This window comes from Lampris incognitus, chromosome 11 (assembly GCF_029633865.1).
Source record: "Lampris incognitus isolate fLamInc1 chromosome 11, fLamInc1.hap2, whole genome shotgun sequence".
NCBI classification, from domain to species: domain Eukaryota; kingdom Metazoa; phylum Chordata; class Actinopteri; order Lampriformes; family Lampridae; genus Lampris; species Lampris incognitus.
The window spans coordinates 56,807,286-56,829,632 of NC_079221.1; the positions used below are offsets into that span (position 1 = coordinate 56,807,286).

The window sequence follows — 22,347 nt, forward strand, 5'->3', positions numbered from 1 at the left end:
TTCATTCATTTTAACATCATCTCATTTTTCCAGGGTCTGCAGGTGGGTCCACCAGGTGAGTGGGATTCATTTCTCAGATTAGAACCATCAGCAACGTCTTCCTCTTATTAAGATGCTTTCTCATTCACCCAGTTCATATCTGAGCCATCTGGACTTCAAAAACTCCTCTGATAATCAATCAGGAACAATTTATTTGTCATTTCATCTTATGTACTACGTACACGAAAGAAACAACACAAACGACAAAAAACACACATCCAAAAACAACACCACCAAAACATATAAAAACAGAGAGAACAAAGCAACAAAAAACACAAACAGCCAACAACACAGTCCACCCAGTGCGACACAGTCCACAACTCCACTGTGCAGCCAGTGGATGACTGTCAGAACTGTCGGTCTGCATGGGCTAGCAGTTAGCTTAGCCTGGCCCACTTCCATGTCCTGTCGGACTGCCCTCAGTGTTTCCTCTTCGGGCGCAGCTCTGGGCAGGGTCATGGTTCTTCGGCCAATCAGATGCAGCAGACCAGGCTCCCTCAGCTGATCCAATGCTAACTGTCCAGCCAGACACCTTCGACACCCCTCCCCTGTACTCCAAACGATGACACAAATGCAGACGCAGACAAAAACACTGCACAGTCGACACTAGGCAAGGCCGCCGCCAGACCACCTCTGTGTTCCCTCTCGGGCAGGGCCATGGACCAGCAGTTAGCTTAGCCTGCCCCGCTTCTGCATCCTGTCCTGATGATCTGTTAGTATGGAAACAGCTGGCTCTGATATTTTGTACAGAAAATGCTCATGAAGACTTTTCTCTGTCAGCTACAGCAGCCAGTAGACATTTTCCAGAGGACCCTGTCAAAGTTAGACCAGTTTTAACATGACAATAAATCATATTGTCAGATCATATTTGTAAAATGATCATTTAAAAGAGCCCAAACTGCTTGGTTTTCATGTAGCAAAACTAGAGATCGATAGCAGCTAGCCCTGTTTGCTACTTTGTGGAAGCTAATAACTAACATTGTTGATGATAAATCAAACATTTTTAGTGGAAACTAGATCAAAACCAGCTTAGTCCTGGTAGCTCCCGCGGGAGAACCAAGCTAAAGCTTCCTCTTATCTCGCTTCCAGATACATCCCGTCTCCCACCGCTCCCTTCTCCAAAGCAGCCCATACAGTCACACAGACCAGTAACAGACTGTCTCTGGAGTCCAGACCTCCCAGTGCTCCCAGTAAGCATATAGACCAGCCCAAAGAAAGGCTTCCTTCTCCTAAAGCTGCCATGGAGCTTCCTGTCGGTGGAGAAAGGAAGTCTGCTGATCCTTCACCAAAGACTGTTGGACTTCCTGCACAGGTGAACCAAAGCTGAATTAACAAGACAGGTCACCAGTCAGTCATGTCCACATATTCACCTCTCTGTGCTTCCAGCTGAACTGAAATCAGCAGACATAGAACATTGTGAGACATCACTGAAGGTTTCTACGTTTACAGACAGTTGAATCAGCTCATCTGGACACAACGTTTATATAATAATAAACGTTGTGTCCAGATAACCTGATTCAACTTATATATATAGTATATATATTGATAATATATATTGATAGATATGATAGATTGTCTGTCTTTGTCCCTTTAAAGTATCAGTCTGTCTGCTGTCTGGGTCCATTTCAGATCAGACCCCTACCTACAGAGAGGAACCAGAACCAGAATCCTGAACGACAGCAAACAAGCAGCACCACCGACCCCTCCAGGTGGGAGACGGACGGACGGACGGACGGGTGGGTGGTTAGGTCTATGAAGAAGTATTTGCCCCCTTCCTGATTTCCTCTATTTTTTGTCACACTGAATGGTTTCAGATGTACATACAAAATGTAATACAATATGGATGTCCGGATAGCATAGCGGTCTTTTCCATTGCCTACCAACACGGGGATCAACGGTTTGAATCCCCGTGGTACCTCCGGCTTGGTCAGGTGTCCCTACAGACACAATTGGCTGTGTCTGTGGGTGGGAAGCGAGGTGTGGTTATGTGTCCTGGTTGCTGCACTAGTGCCTCCTCTGGTCGGTTGGGGCGCCTGTTCAGGGGGAGGGGGAACTGGGGGGAATAGCATGATCCTCCCATGCGCTACATCCCCCAGGTGAAAAGAAGTGGCTGGTGACTCCACGTGTATCGGAGGACACGTGGTAGTCTGCAGCCCTCCCCGGATTGACAGAGGGGGTGGATTAGTGACTGGGACGGCTTAGAAGAGTAATTGGCTAGGTACAATTGGGGAGAAAAAAAATCCCCTCTAAAAAAAAAAAAAATAGTTTTTAAATGTTAGTTCATTTACTGAAAGAAAAAAGTTATCCAATATCCATATCACCCATGTGAAAAAGTATTTGCCCCGCTGAACTTAGTAACTGGTTGTAGCACCTTTTGCAGCAGCAACTGCAACAAACCCCCTCCTATAATTGGAGGTCAGTCTTTCACATCGCTGTGGAGGAATTTTGGCCCACTCTTTGCAGAATTACTGTAACACCGCAACATTGGAGGGTTTTCGAGCATGAACTGCTCATTTAAGGTCCTGTCACAGGATCTTGATAGGGTTTAAGTCAGGACTTAGAGTAGCCGACTCCAAAACCTTAATTTTATTTCTTTTGAGCCATTCTGAAGTGGACTTGGGTTTGTGTTTTGGATCATTGTCCAGTTGCAAAACCCAATTTTGCTTCAGCTTCAGATCATGGACTGATGGTCAGATGTTCTCCTTCAGAATTTTCTGGTATAGAACAGAATTCATGGTTCCCTCAATGGTGACAAATCTTCCGGGCCCTGAGGCAGCAAAGCATCCCAACACCATCACACCACCACCACCATGTCTGACTGTTGGCATAGGACTGGCCATCAGCAGCACTGGAAGAAATCCCGGTGGGCCGGTCGCTCTTTTAGCTGCTAGAGCATCTCTTTTTTTTTTCTTTTTTTTTTGAGCAGCCCATTATGCAAAAACAAGAGCGAGAGCACTGTATCATCGACCCACTTTGATTATGGACCTGATCACAACCTCCTCTTCAACACGCCCCTCTATCACTGCCACTTTTGGCACTCAGGCCCACCCAAACACAAGGCTTCCTTTTTTGCTGGATCATCCAGTGAATAGCGGTCAGTGAATACTGTTTCAAACTACGCGACCAATAAAAATAAAACAATTCTTGTTCCTTGCTTCTTGTGTCCCATGTGATGATGATGGGTCAGATGTTTTGAATGGCAGTGCATTTCACAAATGCCAGGTAGTGATCAGCCCCTCCTCTTTCACTCAGTGAACAGCCCGCACATCACACAGAGGAACAGAAGCCTACTTTCCACTAGTTAGCTGTAGCTGGCGCCGTGGTTCTCTACCGGAAAATGGTGGATTGCTCATGCAAGGCAAAGCTCTCAATTTACCAGTCAGTCTTCGTTCCAACCCTCACCTATGGTCATGAGCTTTGGGTAGTGACCGAAAGTGTGAGATCGCAGATACAAGTAGCTGAAATGAATTTCCTCCGTAGGGTGTCTGGGCTCAGCCTTAGAGATAGGGTGAGGAGCTTGGACATCCGGAGGGAGCTCAGAGTAGAGCCGCTACTCCTTCACGTCGAAAGGAGCCAGTTGAGGTGGTTCGAGCATCTGATTAGGATGCCTCCTGGGCACCTTCCTTTGGAGGTTTTCCGGGCATGACCCACTGGGAGGAGACCCCAGGGTGGACCCAGAACTCACTGGAGGGACTACATGTCCAATCTGGCCTGGGAACGCCTTGGGATCCCCCAGGAGGAGCTGGAGGGCGTTGCTGGGGAGAGGAACCCCTGGAGTGCCCTACTTAGTTTGCTGCCACCGCGACCCGACCCCGGAGAAGCGGCTGAAGATGAATGAATAGCTGTGGGTTATCTTGTAGGTTAGCTTAATGTAGGTTAAGATAAAAAATAATGGCGAAACAAAGCAGTTTGCTTAAATCACAAAAAGACGTCGTGAGGAGCAGGAGGAAGAGAATCCAGTTCAGTCATCATTCTCAACCCAGACTCCTGCTTCAGTTTCTCCTAAAGTGCCAAGTATTGATGATATTTACATGGCTGCTAATTCAGCCCTTTCCCCATCAGCAGCTGTACTGTTGAACGACGCTTTTCAACTGTCAGTTGGATAAAAACTGGTATCAGGGCATCAGCGGTGACATACAGACTGAACTTGTCCCTGCTCTCTTTCGGAAGAAAACGGACTAACTCATTGGACTATCATGAAATAATTTCAGTGTTCAACATCAAGCCCCGTCATCTGCTGTTATAATCAAAAATAAGCTAATTTACAATTTCAGAGTAGTAGCCTATTGCCTATTGTAATATTATTGCTTATTGGGTGTATCACAGAAAGTTGAATCAGTTCATCTGGACACAACGTTTATTGAGAGAAACGTTTCATCATCATCTAAGTGACCTCTTCAGTCTCACCTGACTGCAGGTGTCCCCACCCTTATAAACAATACAGTGACTGCAGGTACCCCACCCTTATGAACAATTCAGTGACTGCAGATGTCCCCACCCTTTATACAATACAGTGGCATAAAGAACCAAACCAACCACTAGTTTCATATGCAAATTGCCGTGGCCATTAACTAGATTTTCAATGGCCATGTGTGTTATTTACAGAGGATTGGGGAATAGTTGCAATCACAGCATTGTAAGTTGGTGACACATGTACTCTTAGACCCCCCCCCCCGCACCTCGGTTCAGGGATGGTCATTCCCTCTTCACAAAGATGGCCTCTTTGACTCCCTGTTCAAACCAGCGTTCCTCCCTATCAGGGATGGTCACATCCTCATCCTTGAAAGAGTGGCCACTGGCCTGTAGATGGTGTAGACCAGCAGTCGGGAACCTATGGCTCGCGAGCCATATATGGCTCTTCCGGTGACGGCATATGGCTCCCAGACAATTTTGAGTTGAAAATTATTTTTTTTTCAAAAAAATCAGTTTGGAACTGATTTTAAAATACTTGTGATATTTCTTAATAATACTGTGTCATTTTAAAGTAAACAGAAATTAGTTTTGAAGATAAATTTCACGGGTCACGGGTCACCCGTGGGTCGGGTCGGGAACCAATGGCTCGCGAGCATGTCCGGGTCATTGTAAAGGTGAAGAAATCAATTTTATCAGATAGCCAACTAGTTTATCCGCTTCAACCCTTGTAACGGAAAAGATGGCGAAAAGAAAAAAAGACGATGATTACCGTGCATTCCAGGCTGCGTGGACAGAGGAATTTGCATTTGTGGAGAGAGCAGGATCTGCGGTATGTCTAATATGCAATGATAAAATTGCATCGATGAAACGGTCAAATATAAAGCGGCACTTCGATACGCACCATGCTTCATTTGCATGGAAATATCCAGCGGGGGACAGCAGGAAAAGGGCATGCGAGGAGCTACAGCGGAGAGTGCAGACGAGTCAGCAGCAACCACGTGTGTGGACCAAGCAAGGGGACGGGAATTCCGCTAGCTTTGCGGGGGCTTTGGCAATAGTAAGGAATGGAAAGTCATTCACAGATGGCGAGTATGCCAAAACATTCATGCTTGATGTGGCCAATGAACTGTTTGATGACTTCCCAAATAAAGACAAGATAATCAAACGAATAAAAGACATGCCCCTGTCAGCAAGAACTGTGCACGATCGTAGCATCATGATGGCAAATCAAGTCGAGGAAACACAAATTAAGGACATAAACGCCGGGACATACTTTTCTCTCGCGTTAGATGAGTCAACAGACGTTAGCCATCTATCTCAGTGCAGTATCATTGCCAGGTATGCTGCAGGTGACACACTGCGTGAGGAAAGCTTGGCTGTTTTGCCAATGAAAGGGACAACAAGAGGAGAGGATTTATTCATGTCTTTCATTGAGTTTGCTAAAGAAAAAAAACTACCGATGGATAAACTTATTTCTGTCTGTACTGATGGTGCACCCTGTATGTTGGGGAAGAACAAAGGATTTGTAGCGCTTCTCTGTGAACATGAAAAGAGAGCCATCCTAAGTTTTCATTGCATCCTGCACCAGGAGGCGCTTTGCGCTCAGACGTGTGGCCAGGAGCTTGGCGAGGTGATGTCTCTGGTCATTCGAGTGGTCAACTTTATTGTTGCCCGAGCTTTAAATGATCGCCAGTTTAAAGCTCTGTTAGAAGAAGTTGGGAATCATTATCCCGGTCTGCTTTTACACAGCAACGTGCGTTGGTTGTCAAGGGGGAAGGTGCTCAGCCGTTTTGCAGCTTGCCTGAGTGAAATCCGGACTTTTCTTGAAATGAAAGGCGTCAAGCATCCTGAGCTAGACAACACTGACTGGCTCCTGCAGTTTCACTATCTCGTGGACATAACTGGCCATCTGAACCAGCTCAATGTGAAAATGCAAGGTATTGGAAATACAATCTCATCCCTTCAACAAGCAGTGTTTGCATTTGAAAGCAAGCTGGAAGTCTTTCTCAGGGACATTGAAACAGGTCGTCTTCTGCACTTTGAAAGACTGCAACAATTTAGAGATGCATGCTTAGCAAGTGACTCCACTCAACATCTGGATCTCCAGCAGCTAGCTGGCTTTACGTTCAATCTCCTGCAGTCATTCAAAGCACGTTTTGGAGAATTTCGTGCGCGCACTGGTCTTTTCAAGTTCATCACTCATCCACATGAGTGTGCAGTGGACAAAATCGACCTGACATGCATCCCCGGGGTCTCTATCGGAGACTTTGAGCTGGAAGTTGCTGACCTGAAGGCATCAGACATGTGGATGAGTAAGTTCAAGTCACTTAATGGAGAGTTGGAAAGTCTTGCGCGACAGCGAGCAGAGCTGGCGAGGGAACACAAGTGGACAGAAATTAAAAATCTTCAACCTGAAGACCAGCTGATTCTTAAAACTTGGAACGAGCTTCCTGTGACATACCACACAATGCAGCGTGTGAGTATTGCCGTATTGACCATGTTTGGCTCTACATATGCATGTGAACAGTCTTTCTCGCATATGAGGAACATTAAGACCAACCTACGCTCACGTTTAACTGATGGAAGCCTCAACGCCTGCATGAAGCTCAACCTCACCACGTATGAACCAGACTACAAGGCCATCAGCAAAACCATGCAGCACCAGAAGTCGCATTAAAAGTAAGACATATTTAATTTATTTAACGTTAAAAATACTATATGGCTCTCAATGAAATATATTTAGAAATATTTGGCTTTTATGGCTCTCCCAGTCAAAAAGGTTCCCGACCCCTGGTGTAGACTGTGGAGTCCTGGCCTGTAGATGGTGTAGACTGTGGAGTCCTGGCCTGTAGATGGTGTAGACTGTGGAGTCCTGGTCTGTAGATGTTGCAGACTGTGGAGTCCTGGCCTGTAGATGGTGTAGACTGTGGAGTCCTGGCCTGTAGATGGTGTAGACTGTGGAGTCCTGGTCTGTAGATGGTGTAGACTGTGGAGTCCTGGTCTGACGTGTTAGCTCTCCTGTGTTGTGCCATCCTCTTGGCCAGCGTCTGTTTGGTTTCCCCAATGTACAAGCCACGACAACCCTCCTGGCACTTAACAGCTACACTATATTGCTCTGTTTGTGCCGGGGGACCCGATTCTTGGGGTGGACCAACTTCTGGCGCAGCATGTTTTGGGGTTTGAAGCAACTGAGATGCAGTGTTTGGAAAATGTGTCTCAACTGTTCCGACACTCCCGCCACATACAGAATCACCGCTGGTTTACTCTTAGACAGCTGTTGTCCTTCTCCTGTCTTCGATCAGCTGGTGCACTGTTTGGGGTCTTCCTGGCTTTGACAAACGCCCAGTTAGGATAACCACACTTAACCAGGGCCTGTTTAATGTGGGATTTCTTCCCTTCCCCGGCCGCTGTGTCAGTGGGGACGTTGTCAGCTCTGTGGTCCAGCGTCCTGATGACTCCTAGTTTGTGCTCCAGTGGATGATGAGAGTCAAACCTTAAGTACTGATCAGTATGTGTTGGTTTACGGTAAACATCAACAATCAAATGTCCCCCATCACCAACTGCAGTTTCACAGTGTAAGAAGACTAACCTGTCATGTTCCACATCCTCCCTGGTGAACTTGATGTGATGTCCACAGAGGTTATGTGGTCAGTGAAATGTGCTACATCCTGAGATTTAATTTTAACCCAGGTGTCGTCCACACATCTGAACCAACGGGTAGGTGGAGACCCACGATAGGACATGAGAACCCTCTTTTTCACTTCCTCCATGTACAAGTTGGCCACTACAGGTGAGACTGGGGAACCCATAGCACACCCATGCCTCTGCCTATAGTACTGCCCCCTGTATGTGATTCAGATTCAGATTCAGACTTTATTTATCCCAGAAGGGCAATTCGTTTCCACAATCTACCCAGACCATACACAACTCAAGGACAAGCGGCAATCAGCAGTATGTCAGAGACAACAGACCAATCCGTACATGGGCAAGAGATGCACACTGGTACCCTCGTGTGGCCATCCATACAGACTCACATGAGGACCAGGCAAAGGACAAATATTCACATAAGTTAAAAGAATAAGTAAATAAATAAGATGCATTGCACGTTACATTCCACCACTACAGTCAGTGAATGTACAGACCCACAAGTCATGTGAAAAACAGACAGCGGTATAAACCAACTATTGTGGTTTAATACAATATAAAGCATTTATTTAAAATGACTACTCTCGGCATTTAACAGCCTGATAGCAGAAGGAATGAAGGACTTAGAGTAGCGATTTGTTTTCCTAGGGGGCGTTTTATAGCGCCGGCCTGAGGGCATGACAGTGAATTCACTGGCCAGGATGTGAAGTATGAAAACTGAAGAAACGTTCAGGAGCAGACATACTTGGTCAGTGTTAAGGGTGGTCCTATTGCTAAGGGTGGGGTGGTTTCGCAATTTCATACGGACTAACCCCACTGCTTCATCAACAGGAACGCACATGAAGAGACTTGACATCATAAGAGACCATTGTTTCATCCTCTCCGTGATTATGTCCTTCACCTTATCCACAACATCCATAGTGTTGTGAGTGTGATGTTCATTACTGCTTACCAACGGGTTCAGAACAGATGCCTGAACCTTAGAGAGGTTATAGGTCACTGAGTTAATCATACTAACAATAGGTTGTAATGGCACATCCTCCATTTCTCTCCATTTCCATCCACAACCCTCCAGTTACAATTTACAGCCTCATTTAGCAGACGCTTTTATCCAAAGCGACGTAAATCTGAGAGTTAATACAACACAAGCAAGGATCTAGTCAGGAGGCAACAACGCAAGTAAGTGCCAAAAAACAGGTTCAAGTCTGACAGGACACAGGTGTCAACAGGCAACGCACAAAGGCAATGCATAGGGTGCATAGAAGCTTTTGTATTTTTATTAATACCATCAGGTGTGGAGGTGTTCATGAAAGAGCTGAGTCTTTAGCTTCTTCTTAAAGATGGAGAGGGACTCAGCAGATCCAATGGAGTTTGGTAACTCGTTCCACCACTGGGGGAACTAGAGAAGAGAAGAGTCTGGCTAGTGACTTAGGGCCCCGTTGTGCTGGAAGTGTCAGGCGTCTTTCATGAGTAGTGCGTAGTGAGCGAGACTGAGTGTAGACCTGGATGAGGGAGTTCAGGTAGGCGGGAGCCGTTTTAGTTGCTGTTTTGTAAGCGAGCATCAAGGTTGTGAATTTGATGTGGGCAGCAACTGGAGCCAAACATGAGAGCCCAGCCACCTTGCCACCAGGGCAGGCAACCCCACCAGCTTGCCCGCCTGCTGACCACAAGGCCCAACCCTGACACAGTGACCTACACCCACCGTTCCACGACCCGAGCCCCAAACCCATGGACGAACCCTGTATGTGCACCCATAAGCCGGCTACAGGTGCCCCCTGAAACTACAGACTTTTCTCACGCCAGACTGACATCTCTCAACAATTTTCTCATCTCTTCCGGAATTCCTTTTGATTGCGGCATCGTGTGGTGCTTGTTGAGACCTTGTAGCCTACTTCACATTGATGGTAGGGTTCTATATAAGTCATGTTAAGATTCAGCTGGGCTGGGAATGGTTCATGTAAAACCTTGGCACGTTTACTCTGGCGTTTAAAAACCTTTTCGGTCCAACATGAGGTGACGTAAACTTATGTGTTCATTGTCTGTAGGTTCTTCAGGTTCCAGTCTTTAGTGTGCTGTCAGTCTTTTCATGAGAATGGCTGTTGTTTTATTTTGGTCTGTCTTTCTGTCTGTCTTCCAGTGTTTTCAGGGGCGCAGGATCCAAACCGCGGTTTGAGGCCCTGCCAAGGGTCCAGGAGGCCATAGAGGGAGCCAGAGTCACTTCCACATACCAAGGTAAACTGATGTGAATGGATCGAAGTATTCTGAGGTCCATCAGACCAACCCAGACAGGTCTGGCTGTGGTTTGACTCTTAACAGAGGCTGTGGACATTTACTTAAAGTTACAGAAATAGAAGTCAAGTCAGGTCAATGTTATTTGTATAGCCCAGTATCACAAATTACACATGTGCCTCGGTGGGCTTTACAGCAACACAACATCCTGTCCTTAGACCCTCACATCGGATAAGGAACAACTCCCTAAAAACCTTTAACAAGAAAAAAAATAGGAAGAAAGCTCAGGGAAAGCAAGTGAGGAGGATCTCTCTCCCAAGACGGACAACGTGCAGTGATGTTGTGTTTACACAATTTACACAATACAACATTGAAAGAGGATAACACAATTATAATCCATCCAAGCTGCTTATCCCAACCGGGGTCACGGGATGCTGGAGCCTATTCCAGCAGTCATTAGACAGCAGGTGGGCAGACACCCTGGACAGGCTGCCAGACTATCACAGTGCCCTTACACACACACACACACACACACACACACACACACACACACACACACATTCACACCTAGGGACAATTTAGTACGGCCAATTCACCTGACCTACATGTCTTTGGACTGTGAGAGGAAACATGATGAGGGGTATGCCAAGCAGCATCCAGGCGGTGATCACCATGGAGACCTGGGAGGAGGACAGACTGCACGTGGACACAAGGGGGACTCGCATCACACCATTCACACACACACACACACAAGAAGAGAAAGGAGACGACATCATTCATAGAGAGAGGAAAAACGAGAGAGAAGAGAACAGTTCGCAATATTCAATTGGTCAGACTGAAGTAACAGCCCGTCACAGAATGCTTCTGTTCTTGCCATGTCATTGGGACTGCAAATGGCTTTGACGTCCGAGTACCTCTGAGCCAGGCTCTCAGGTTGACTGCCAGTGTTGCACAACAGCTGTGAGGAGCCTGGGGTTTCTTTTGGTTTCTCTTGGTTTCTCTTTTACATCCAAAGTACAGCTCATAGTCTTTCTTTTCTTTTTCTTTTTTGATCCCCCCCCCCCTTTTCTCCCCAATTGCACCCAGCCAATTACCCCACTCTTCCGAGCCGTCCCGGTCACTGCTCCACCCCCTCTGTCGATCCGGGGAGCAGACTATCACGTCTCCTCTGATACATGTGGAGTCAACAGCTGCTTCTTTTCACCTGAAAGTGAGGAGTTTCACCGGGGAAGGATCACGCTGTTCCCCCCAGTTCCCCCTCCCACCTTCATAGGCACCCTGACCGACCAGAGGAGGCGCTAGTGCAGCGACCAGGACACATACCCACATCCAGCTTCTCACCCGCAGACACGGCCAATTGTGTCTGTAGGGATGCCCGACCAAGCCGGAAGTAACATGAGGATTCGAACCGGCGATCCCTGTGTTGGTAGGCAAGGGAATAGACCGCTATGCTACCCGGACACGGCCAATTGTGTCTGTAGGGATGCCTGACCAAGCCGGAGGTAACGCGGGGATTTGGACCAACGATCCCCATGTTTGGTAGGCAACGGAATAGACCGGCCATGATTTTTTTTTAAATTATTTTTTACCTACACTAGCAGTAGTTTTCTGTTCCTCTGCAGTGGTGCGGGGTGTACACTGAGTGAAAGAGGAGGGGCTCTTCACTACCTGGTATTTGCAAAATGCACCGCCAGTCCAGAAATCTGAATTGTTTTATTATTATTGTTAGCATATTCACATAATTGAAACAATATTCTTTGGCTGCTATTCACTGGATGAGCCAGCAAAAAGGGAAGCCTTCTGATTGTGTGGGCCTGAGTGCCAAATGGGTGGGCTCCGGCCCACCTAGGCCCACCCACAGCTGTACATCCTGGTGATGGGGGACATTTGATTGTTAATGTTTACCGTAAACCAACACATACTGATCAGTACTTAAGTTTGACTCTCATCATCCACTGGAGCACAAACTAGGAGTCATCAGGACACTGGACCACCAAGCTGACAACGTTCCCACCAACACAGCGGCCGGGGAACGGGGAAGGGGAGAAATCCCACATTAACAGGCCCTGGTTAAGTGTGGTTATCCTAACTGGGCGTTTGTCAAAGCCAGGAAGATGCCCAAACAGTGCACCAGCTGATAGAAGAGAGGAGAAGGACAACAGCTGTCTAAGAGTAAACCAGTGGTGATTCTGTATGTGGTGGGAGTGTCGGAACAGTTGAGACACATTTTCCAAACACCGCGTCTCAGTTGCTTTCAAACCACAAAACACGCTGCACCAGAAGCTGGTCCACCCCAATGATCAGATCCCCCGGCACAAACGGAGCAATATAGTGTAGCTGTTAAGTGCCAGGAGGATTGTCGTGACTTGTACATCGGGGAAACCAAACAGGTGCTGGCCAAGAGGATGGCACAACACAGGAGAGCTAACACATCAGACCAGGACTCCACAGTCTACACCATCTACAGACCAGGACTCCACGGTCTACACCACCTACAGGCCAGTGGCCACTCTTTCGAGGATGAGGATGTGACCATCCTTGATAGTGAGGAAGGCTGATTTGAACAGGGAGTGAAAGAGGCCATCTATGTGAAGAGGGAACGACCATCCCTGAACCGTGCGGGGGGGCTAAGAGTACATCTGTCACCATCTTACAATGCTGTGATCGCAACTATTCCCCAACCCTCTGTGAATAGTACACATGACCGCTGTAACTCTAGTTAATGGCCACACCTGTATTTGCATATGAAACTAGTGGTTGGTTTGGTTCTTTGTGCCACTGTATTGTTTATAGGGGTGGGGACACCTGCAGTCACTGTATTGTTTATAAGGGTGGGGTACCTGCAGTCACTGTATTGTTTATAAGGGTGGGGACAACTGCAGTCATTTAAGACGGAAGAGATACGTTTCTCCCTCTAAACTTTGTGTCCAGATGAACTGATTCACCTTTTCTCTGAACCAGTAGAAACATTTCTTCTATTCTGCCACCTGCTGGTCTTACTACAATACATTTTACATTCAGGTACACTGACTGTTGTGTGTTCAGTTCTGTTCAGTTTTGTCATGGTATGACAATTATGATATGTCATGTTATAAGTTATGTTATTTTATATGTCGTCAACTTACATGTTATTTTATGTAAGTCATGTCATGTTATGTGATGTCATTTGTCATAACTTCTAACTTAATATGTCCTGTCATGTTGCATGTTATTTCATACATGTCATGTCATGTTATATTTTATGTGCCTCATGTCATGTGATGTATGCGTGTTGGTGTAGGTGGCCGGTATCGTGGCATGGCTCCAGTCTTCAGCAGTGTGTTAAAGGGTTGCGTGGTGACAGAGGGACAGGACTTCACTCTGCAGTGTTCAGTCCAAGGAAATCCTCCTCCCGCCGTCTGCTGGCTCTGCAACGGTAAGAACAGAGTGAATAAAGGGTAAATGCATTTCTGCGATAGCACTTTCCTAGCTGCAACTGCTACTCAAAGCACTTTACAATCAATGAATGCCTCACATTGATCTATGCACGCGCGCGCACACACACACATAGACTGACGGTGTCGACCATGTGTGGACCCTGGGGGTCGCTAGTATTCCAACCACTACTATAGTGACAACGCCACTCCCAATTACAGGGTGGGAGACCCGGAGAAAGTGTACAGGTGCGTGTTCAGTTTGAATGAACAGACCAAAGGTTTCAAAATACACACAAAAGTATTTATTCAGTTGGTTGGGAGAACAGATTAAAAGAACCTTTACTGCTGTATCAATACGTCAATAAAAACAACTATACCAAAATGAACAAAGAGATGGCATAAGTCATCCAACCTCAAACAAACTGGGCCACTGTTAGGGACATCGGAACACTCCAAATCTATAGTAGGTTAGCATGCAAATAAAAAAGCAAAGTCTCACACAGCAATTACTCCATCTACATATAATAATAGATGAGCCAACTCAAGGCTAAGTGCCAATAGGCATAAAAATCACACCAAGAAACCAACTCAGGGCTGGGAAACTACAAAAATGCACACAGAGCACAAACGGTGAGCGCTTCAAACTAACGTCCCAATCAGTGGGCCTAGTTACGATTGACTATGAATGGCCTGATATAAAATACATCCAGACTATGAGAAATAAAAACAGTTAGGACCAACCAATTTCACTTAGAGGGCTTAACCTTAGTTGTTAATGTAACAGGTTGGCAAAAAAATAAAATGACTGGAGTAGGGATATCAAACAAAACCACCACTAGCAGTAATAACAAGGCAAGTAAAAATGATAAAAGTAAAAAACAATAAAAGAACAGCGGCTGACGGCAATATGCAAAAGCTGTAAAACAAAAGCATACATTTAGTCCACTCATTGACCACATCACCCTTAATGAAATGTTTGGTTATGGTTCAATCACCTACCCTATTGTTAGACAGAAGTCTCTGGGTAGGCTAACAATTCAAACGCCGTAGCCTCCTGCTGCCTAAATGTTAAACACAGTAACATAGTTCTCTTAACATTTAGCAAGGAATACTGCGACATTCTATGTCCATGTACAGAAATCATTATAGGCTATGCCCACCTGTATTTGTCACACTTCCTTGTATACCGTACACTGGCCGTTTGGAATCAACTTGCACTTTCTGCTTCTACAAGACATAGAACAATGCGCTTAGATATTTGAGGTAAGAAAAACAATAAGTGTAGTTCACAAACACAGGCTTACCTACAAGCAGCGACCAAATGCCTTCAAGTAGCAACCAAACATTCCGCCATGTATCAAACCAACTAATTGTGGGGGAGGGGACCCAGACCATCGTTGTCCAATGCTATGCCTGAACTTTATACAAACTTAAAGGGGCAGTGTTACTACAATTAACCCTGACTGGTCCCACTGCCCACACATGCGAGGCAACAACCAGCTCATCGGGAGCAGTTAACAGTTAGGTGTCTGCTCAAGGACACCTCGACAATTTTGCAACGAGGGAGTGGAGGATCGAACCGGCAACTCTCCAGTAACCAGACGACCTGCTTTACATCTGAGCCACTGTCGACCCAAGATTCCATGTTAGATCCCTCCTGATTGGTGGAGAAGACTACAGACTTGTGTTATGTCACCTCTGATTGGTGGATGAGATCACTGCTGCATTCAGGCGCTCCTTCTCAAGTCAGGAATTTGTAAATGTTTACCAACGCCCGTCGCTAACAGAGCCATAGATATGAGTGGCTCTTTCAGTACATCGGTACGCAAAAGAGCCACTCATATGTATGGCTCTGTTAGCGACGGGCGTTGGTAAATATCGGGACACAATGAGCCATGGACATCTATAGCTCTGACAACGACTCCAAGAGGATAAATTCTGAGTCTCATCACCAGCCAGTCAGACTAGCTTGGTCTAGTCAGAAAGGCACGAATTGAGGAAGCCTCTTGGATGAGAGGCGAAACATCTTCACGGATATATACCAAGTCCAGTTGCACTTGATTGAACTTCTTTGGATAATCATGACCTGGACGAATGAGAACATTCACATACAACCTTCTGGTTAATAGACCAGTAAGCAGACCACTACATGAACATCGAGCAGTACAGTTGAACCAGCTGCTAACAGCAGGCTTCCACCCTGACTGGCTAACACAGACAGGACAATACTGGTCATTAAAGACCCTAACAAGGGAACAACACCATCCAGCTACCGATCAATAACCTGTCTTTCAACAACGCAGAATCTCCTGTCAGGTATCATATCCACCAAGCTGAATGGGCATATCTGTCAATTCATGAGCAGAGCTCAGAAGGGGATTGGAAACAACAACAGACTCAAACCACCATAAAGCAGTCACCGAAAACACTAAGAGCAGTCACTCAAAACACCAAGAGCAGTCACTCAAAACACTTAAGAGCAGACAGACCAACCTGTGGACAGCCTCGAAGAAAGCTTCCGGCTCAATGCCGTACACGTGGATCAGTGAATGCTTGGAACTATACAAGGTCATCAAGACACTAAGGCGCTTCATCAAGAACTCAATAGGCATGTGGAGAACAACACAGGAAGCCAACTCCAAGGCAATCACACAAGTGACCATTTAAAAAAATTATAACATTACACACAGTGCTCCTGGTGTTTGTTTCCTAAACAAACAAGAAGGACAAGCCGGGTTGACATCCATCTTCCATAGTTCCACCTGCTCATATGTTACAACCTGTGGATTCAGGTTTAAGGCGGCATGGTGGCGCAGTGGTTAGCATGGTCGCCTCACAGCAAGAAGGTTCTGGGTCCGAGCCCCGGGGTAGTCCAACCTTGGGGGTTGTCCCGGGTCGTCCTCTGTGTGGAGTTTGCATGTTCTCCCAGTGTCTGCTTGGGTTTCCTCTAGGTGATCCGGTTTCCTCCCACAGTCCAAAGACATGTAGGTCAGGTGAATCAGCCATACTAAATTTTCCCTAGGTATGAGTGTGTGTGTGTGCGTACGTGCATGTGTGTGCACGCGCCATATGATGGCCTGTCCAGGGTGTCTCCCCGCCTGCCGCCCAATGACTGCTGGGGTAGGCCCCAGCATCCCCTCGACCCTGAGAGCAGGATAAGTGGTTTGGGTAATGGATGGATGGATTCAGGTTTAATTGATGTAGTTTGAGTTTGAAATGTGTATTAATGACTTGGGTCAACATTCAGAAGCAACTTCCAGGTGGTAAACTATAGAAGATTTTATGATTTGAATGCAGCATACAGGCTGATGTCTCTCACCACAGCCTGCTGATGGACAGAGCTCTGATGATGGATGGAGCTCTGATGATGGACAGAGGTCTGATGATGGATGGAGGTTCAACCCACTGTGGCCTGTTACAGAAGAGGACCCCTCTTCTCAGGCCCTCACAGCTTAATTAAACATTATTTATTTCACCAACAGTCACAGCAGACTCTATAAGGATAAGAACTGTCTGAAACTTGACCATCGATCTACGTTCCAGACAGTGGTTTCTAAGGTTCTAAGTTCAGACTGTCAGCAGCAACCAGATCTAAAACCAGTGATCTGAGTCCTGGGAATAAAATGATCTCAAATGCTCTGTTATCTAATATCTGTCTAGTGTTGGACATGGAAAGGTTTTATGCTGTTAAAGGCGTGGTATTTTGCTACACAATCATTTGGCTGCATTTGATCAGTCGCTTCCAAACGTGAGGTATACGTATTATATATTTATTCAATTCAATTCAAAACTTTATTGCAGACTCAGGGTCCATAACAGACAAAGACAAATAGGTAAAAGACAATCCCTAGACAATACACAGAGTAAACACAATAAAATTACATAAATGGAACAAGTCATTGTGTTATAAGAAGGCAGCTATACCAGTGGTCCCACAGCCGGGAGTGGTAGTGTGTGGCACTGAATCTTACATTAGTCAAACGGTTGATAATTACATTATCAGTCATTAAGCCGGCAAATAAATTTATACATAAAATTTCTTAGAAGAGCCTGAAAGGTACTGACTCCTGCAGCCACAAACATTTCACTTGCACTACACCATCTAGGTCTTTTCAGCAGTATTCTCATGGCATCATTATAAGCCACTCGAAGCCTCTGTAAGCTTGCTTTTTTATAGTTTGACCACAGGGGGCAGTATAGAGTGTTGTACAATATGCTCTGAACAGACATCTTCACACTAACTGAACACATACCAAACTTGCATGACAGAGTGTTTGCTTGTGTATACATCATGCGGCATTGCCTATAAATATCATCATCGTCTGTCATTTGTTCAGTAATATCGTGCCCCAGATATTTCACCTTATTACATACCACAAGATTATTATCAGACAATTTAAAATCAGGAAATTTTATATGATTGACCTCTTTGGTTCTGCAGATCATGACAACACTCTTACTAGCATTGTATTTGATATCATGCTCCACACCATACACACAACATATATCAAGGAGCTGCTGGAGACCGGCGCTACAGGGACTAAGAATGACAAGGTCATTGGCATACATAATATGGTTCACCAAGGCTTTACCCATCATGCACCAGTGTTACAGGCTTTCAGCTGCCTTGACAAATCATCAATATGTAAACTGTAGAGAGACGGAGACAGAATTCCCCCTTTTCTGATACCATTGCTAACCCCAAATGGGGCTTAAACAGTATTACCCCATTTCACTTGCATAGTCTGGTGGGCATACCAATAAGCCAGAATTCTCACAATGTATTTAGGCATCCCTCTTTGACTCAATTTAACAAACAACTTTCTATGATTAACACGATCAGAAGCTTTAGAAGCATCAATAAAACACATAAGAACTGATGAGTTTTGGCCTCTGTATTTGTTTACAATTTCCTTTAAGGCATATATACATAAGTCAGTGCCATGTCTAGCTTTAAAACCTATATATATATATTCATTTAATGTAACTTTGTAATCATATGAATTTAATATAACTTTTGATTTATATGCAAAATACCCAAAACACAAAAAGTGAAAACTATCTTCAGGCCTTTACACAAACCACCCCAACCAGGGGCTGTTCCCCCCCCCGCGCTCTGGGAGGCGCTACAGGAGCCTCAGAGCCCGCACTACCAGGCTCAAAAACAGCTGCTTTCCACAAGCTGTTGCCCAACTGAACCTGGCCACCCACTGAATGTCTGTAGATATTTTTAAATATTTTGTACTCCAGCTCTTTTTTAACTTATTTTTAGCTTTTGGTCTTCATGTGTGTATATCTTATATTGTGTTTGCTGTGTTTGTCTGTGTCTGTCTTGCACTGTTTGGTGAAGCCACACCCCTCATTTCATTTTTAACATGTGCCTGCACATTGTTTTTAGTGACAATAAATTGAATTGAATCGAATTGAAACTTGTAAGAATTATGATGACACACTCACCTGTATGTAAGAATAATGATGACAGACTCACCTAGTGTGTCCCTGCCTGCTGCTGGGATAGGCTCCAGCATCCCCGCAACCCTGACAGCAGAATAAGCGGTTTGGATAATGGATGGATGGATGGATGGATGGATGGGCGGACTCACCTGTATGGCCTGTATCACCTGAATGGCCGATATCACCTCTATGGCCTGTGTCACATGTATGGCCTATATCACCTTTATGGCCTATATCGCCTGTATCACCTGTATGGCCTATCCAGAGGAAATAACCAGCATGCATTTAGTGTGACCTTTTAGAAACATGTTTGAATGAGGTTTGGCTACAGTGGGCTGCCCTCCAGAGGTGGGCTGCCCTCCAGGGGTGGGCAGTCTTGTCCAGAAAGGGCCAGTGTGGGGCAGTTACACATCTGATCCCGCTAGTCAGCCAGTAGAGTCTTTGCTGAGGGAGTGGATTAGGAGACTCAGGTGTGTAACTACTTGCTTGGAACAAAAACCTGCACCCACACCGGCCCTTTCTTTTTCTTTTTCTTTCTTTTTTTTTGATAACTTTATTCAACAAGACAATGTACATGTTATGTCAGGTACACACAAGAACACAAAATACACGAGAGCTGATAACATGAAAAACATATATCAGCATGTACAGATGACATTGTAAATAAGTTGAAAATTAAATAATCATAAAAATATTTCTATAAATCAAATCAAAAAAGAAACAAAAAATTAGTTTGACATGAGGGATTTCATCAGTTATGTTTGTGTGATATTCTCAGAACTGTGACTGTTCTGCTGTGAGTTACGTTCAGTCAGAAAGAGGAAGGATGGTCGTGAACCTAGAAACTTCTGTTTATGAATAAAGAATTTTCCAATAGAATAAAAAGATTAACAGCATGTTGCAGAGATTTGTTACTCGTGTTGTCATAGTAACAGATTATCTCTTTAAGAGTAAAACAGTGAGTAACATCGGTGATACTGAAAACATGAGAATTTTCATCAGACGTTATTTTACACTGACAGAATAAATGATCGACATTTCAACAGCACGTGCACAAAACAAGACTTATCACATCCGCACAAGACTTGCCACATCCACACATCTGCACAAAACTTATCACATCCACACATCCGCACAAGACTTACCACATCCACACATCTGCACAAAACTTATCACATGCACACATCTGCACAAAACTTATCACGTGCACACATCTGCACAAGACTTATCACATCCACACATCCGCACAAGACTTACCACATCCACACATCTGCAAAAAACTTATCACATCCACACATCCGCGCAAGACTTGCCACATCCACACATCTGCACAAAACTTATCACATCCAGACATCCGCACAAGACTTACCACATCCACACATCTGCACAAAACTTATCACATGCACACATCTGCACAAGACTTATCACGTCCACACATCTGCACAAGACTTATCACATCTGCACAAGACTTATCACATGCACACATCTGCACAAGACTTATCACGTCCACACATCTGCACAAGACTTATCACATCTGCACAAGACTTATCACATCCGCGCAAGACTTGCCACATCCACACATCTGCACAAAACTTATCACATCCACACATCCGCACAAGACTTACCACATCCACACATCTGCACAAAACTTATCACATGCACACATCTGCACAAGACTTATCACGTCCACACATCTGCACAAGACTTATCACATCCACACATCTGCACAAGACTTATCACGTCCACACATCTGCACAAGACTTATCACATCTGCACAAGACTTATCACATGCACACATCTACACAAGACTTATCACATCCACACATCTGCACAAGACTTAGCACATCCACACATCTGCACAAAACTTAGCACATCCACACATCTGCACAAAACTTATCACATCCACACAGCTGCACAAGACTTAGCACATCCACCCATCTGCACAAGACTTATCACATCCACACATCTGCACTTTATCCATTTCACTGGGTAGAGTTTAAAATGAACTGCTGTGGCTTTGCCAGGAGTACAGAACGTATCAGGTAAAAGCTGTGTTTTTTGTTTTTTGCTGGTTAATTTCTTCCAAATGTCCAGTAAAGTTTTCCTCTTGAGGTGGTTTCGTTTTTACTTTGAAAGTTTGACGAATATGTGTGTTATTACATGTCTTGTCATTCACTGGCCCTTTCTGGATAAGCTTGCCCACCCCTGATTGCGCCATGTTGTTTTAAAGTGTCCACTAGAGGGCAGCAGAGCTCGCGGTTCCTCAGGCTCTGACACGCAACACAGTAACTAAATAAAAACAAAACATGAATGAGATAAATTAACACAAATTAATGAAAAGTAACGAGGTACGAGTACTATTCATATAAAGTAACGAGGTATCAGTATTATTTATATAAAGTAGCGAGGTATGAGTATTATTTATCTAAAGAATGTGAAAACATGTAACTTAATGAAAACGCCCGTCTCTCCACTCGCCGCAGTTCCTGTGTGTGTATCCGAGTCTGATGATGCTTTGTTAATTGTCATCATTGAATTAAAGAGAAGGAAGTGTGTTGTAGAGGAGGATTAGTTTGTGTGTCTGTCCTCAGCAGGGACGTGAGAGCAGCGGTAAAACAAGCTGCTATTCTTCTTCTGATGAATTCTTTGTTTCAGTCTGAGGGCTTAAATAAGCACTGTGAGGGCATTAACCCTGCATACTTTCCACTCATTTATTTTCCACTCCCCCCCCCTCCCCCACTGCTTGTCTTGAATGAATGAACAGATCATTATGTGAGAAGATGGGAGGAAGGGAGAGAGGGATGCAGGGAAGCAGAGTGGTAGATTGATGGATAGACAGACACGGAGGGGAAAAGATGAGGAGAAACACAAAAATGAAAGCGAGTACAACAAGAAAGAGTAAAATGGTAAATGGACTGTAGTTATATAAACAACTGTACTAGTCTACCAGCCGCTCAGGGCTCTTCACAGTGTATGTCTCACATCCACATATTCACACACACACATCCACACACACACATAGTCACACACACATATACACACTGATGGAGAAGGCTGCCATGCAAGGCACCGACATGCTCATCAGCAGCAGTTAGGGGTTCAGTGTCTTGCTCAAGGACACTTCGACACGCTCTCTGGAGGAGCCGGGGAT

At 45.1% G+C, this 22,347-nt stretch overlaps 1 protein-coding gene across 1 annotated transcript in view; it reads left to right on the plus strand.

The window, feature by feature from the left end:
* LOC130120433 (myosin light chain kinase, smooth muscle-like) overlaps positions 1 to 22,347 on the plus strand; it is a 224,614-nt gene that overhangs the window by 68,454 nt on the left and 133,813 nt on the right. The window contains exons 9-13 of the mRNA XM_056288969.1: positions 34 to 55; positions 1,129 to 1,351; positions 1,669 to 1,775; positions 10,235 to 10,329; positions 13,607 to 13,741. Of these exons, the coding sequence (XP_056144944.1) occupies positions 34 to 55; positions 1,129 to 1,351; positions 1,669 to 1,775; positions 10,235 to 10,329; positions 13,607 to 13,741 (582 nt within the window). The remainder of the gene's footprint in view (positions 1 to 33; positions 56 to 1,128; positions 1,352 to 1,668; positions 1,776 to 10,234; positions 10,330 to 13,606; positions 13,742 to 22,347) is intronic.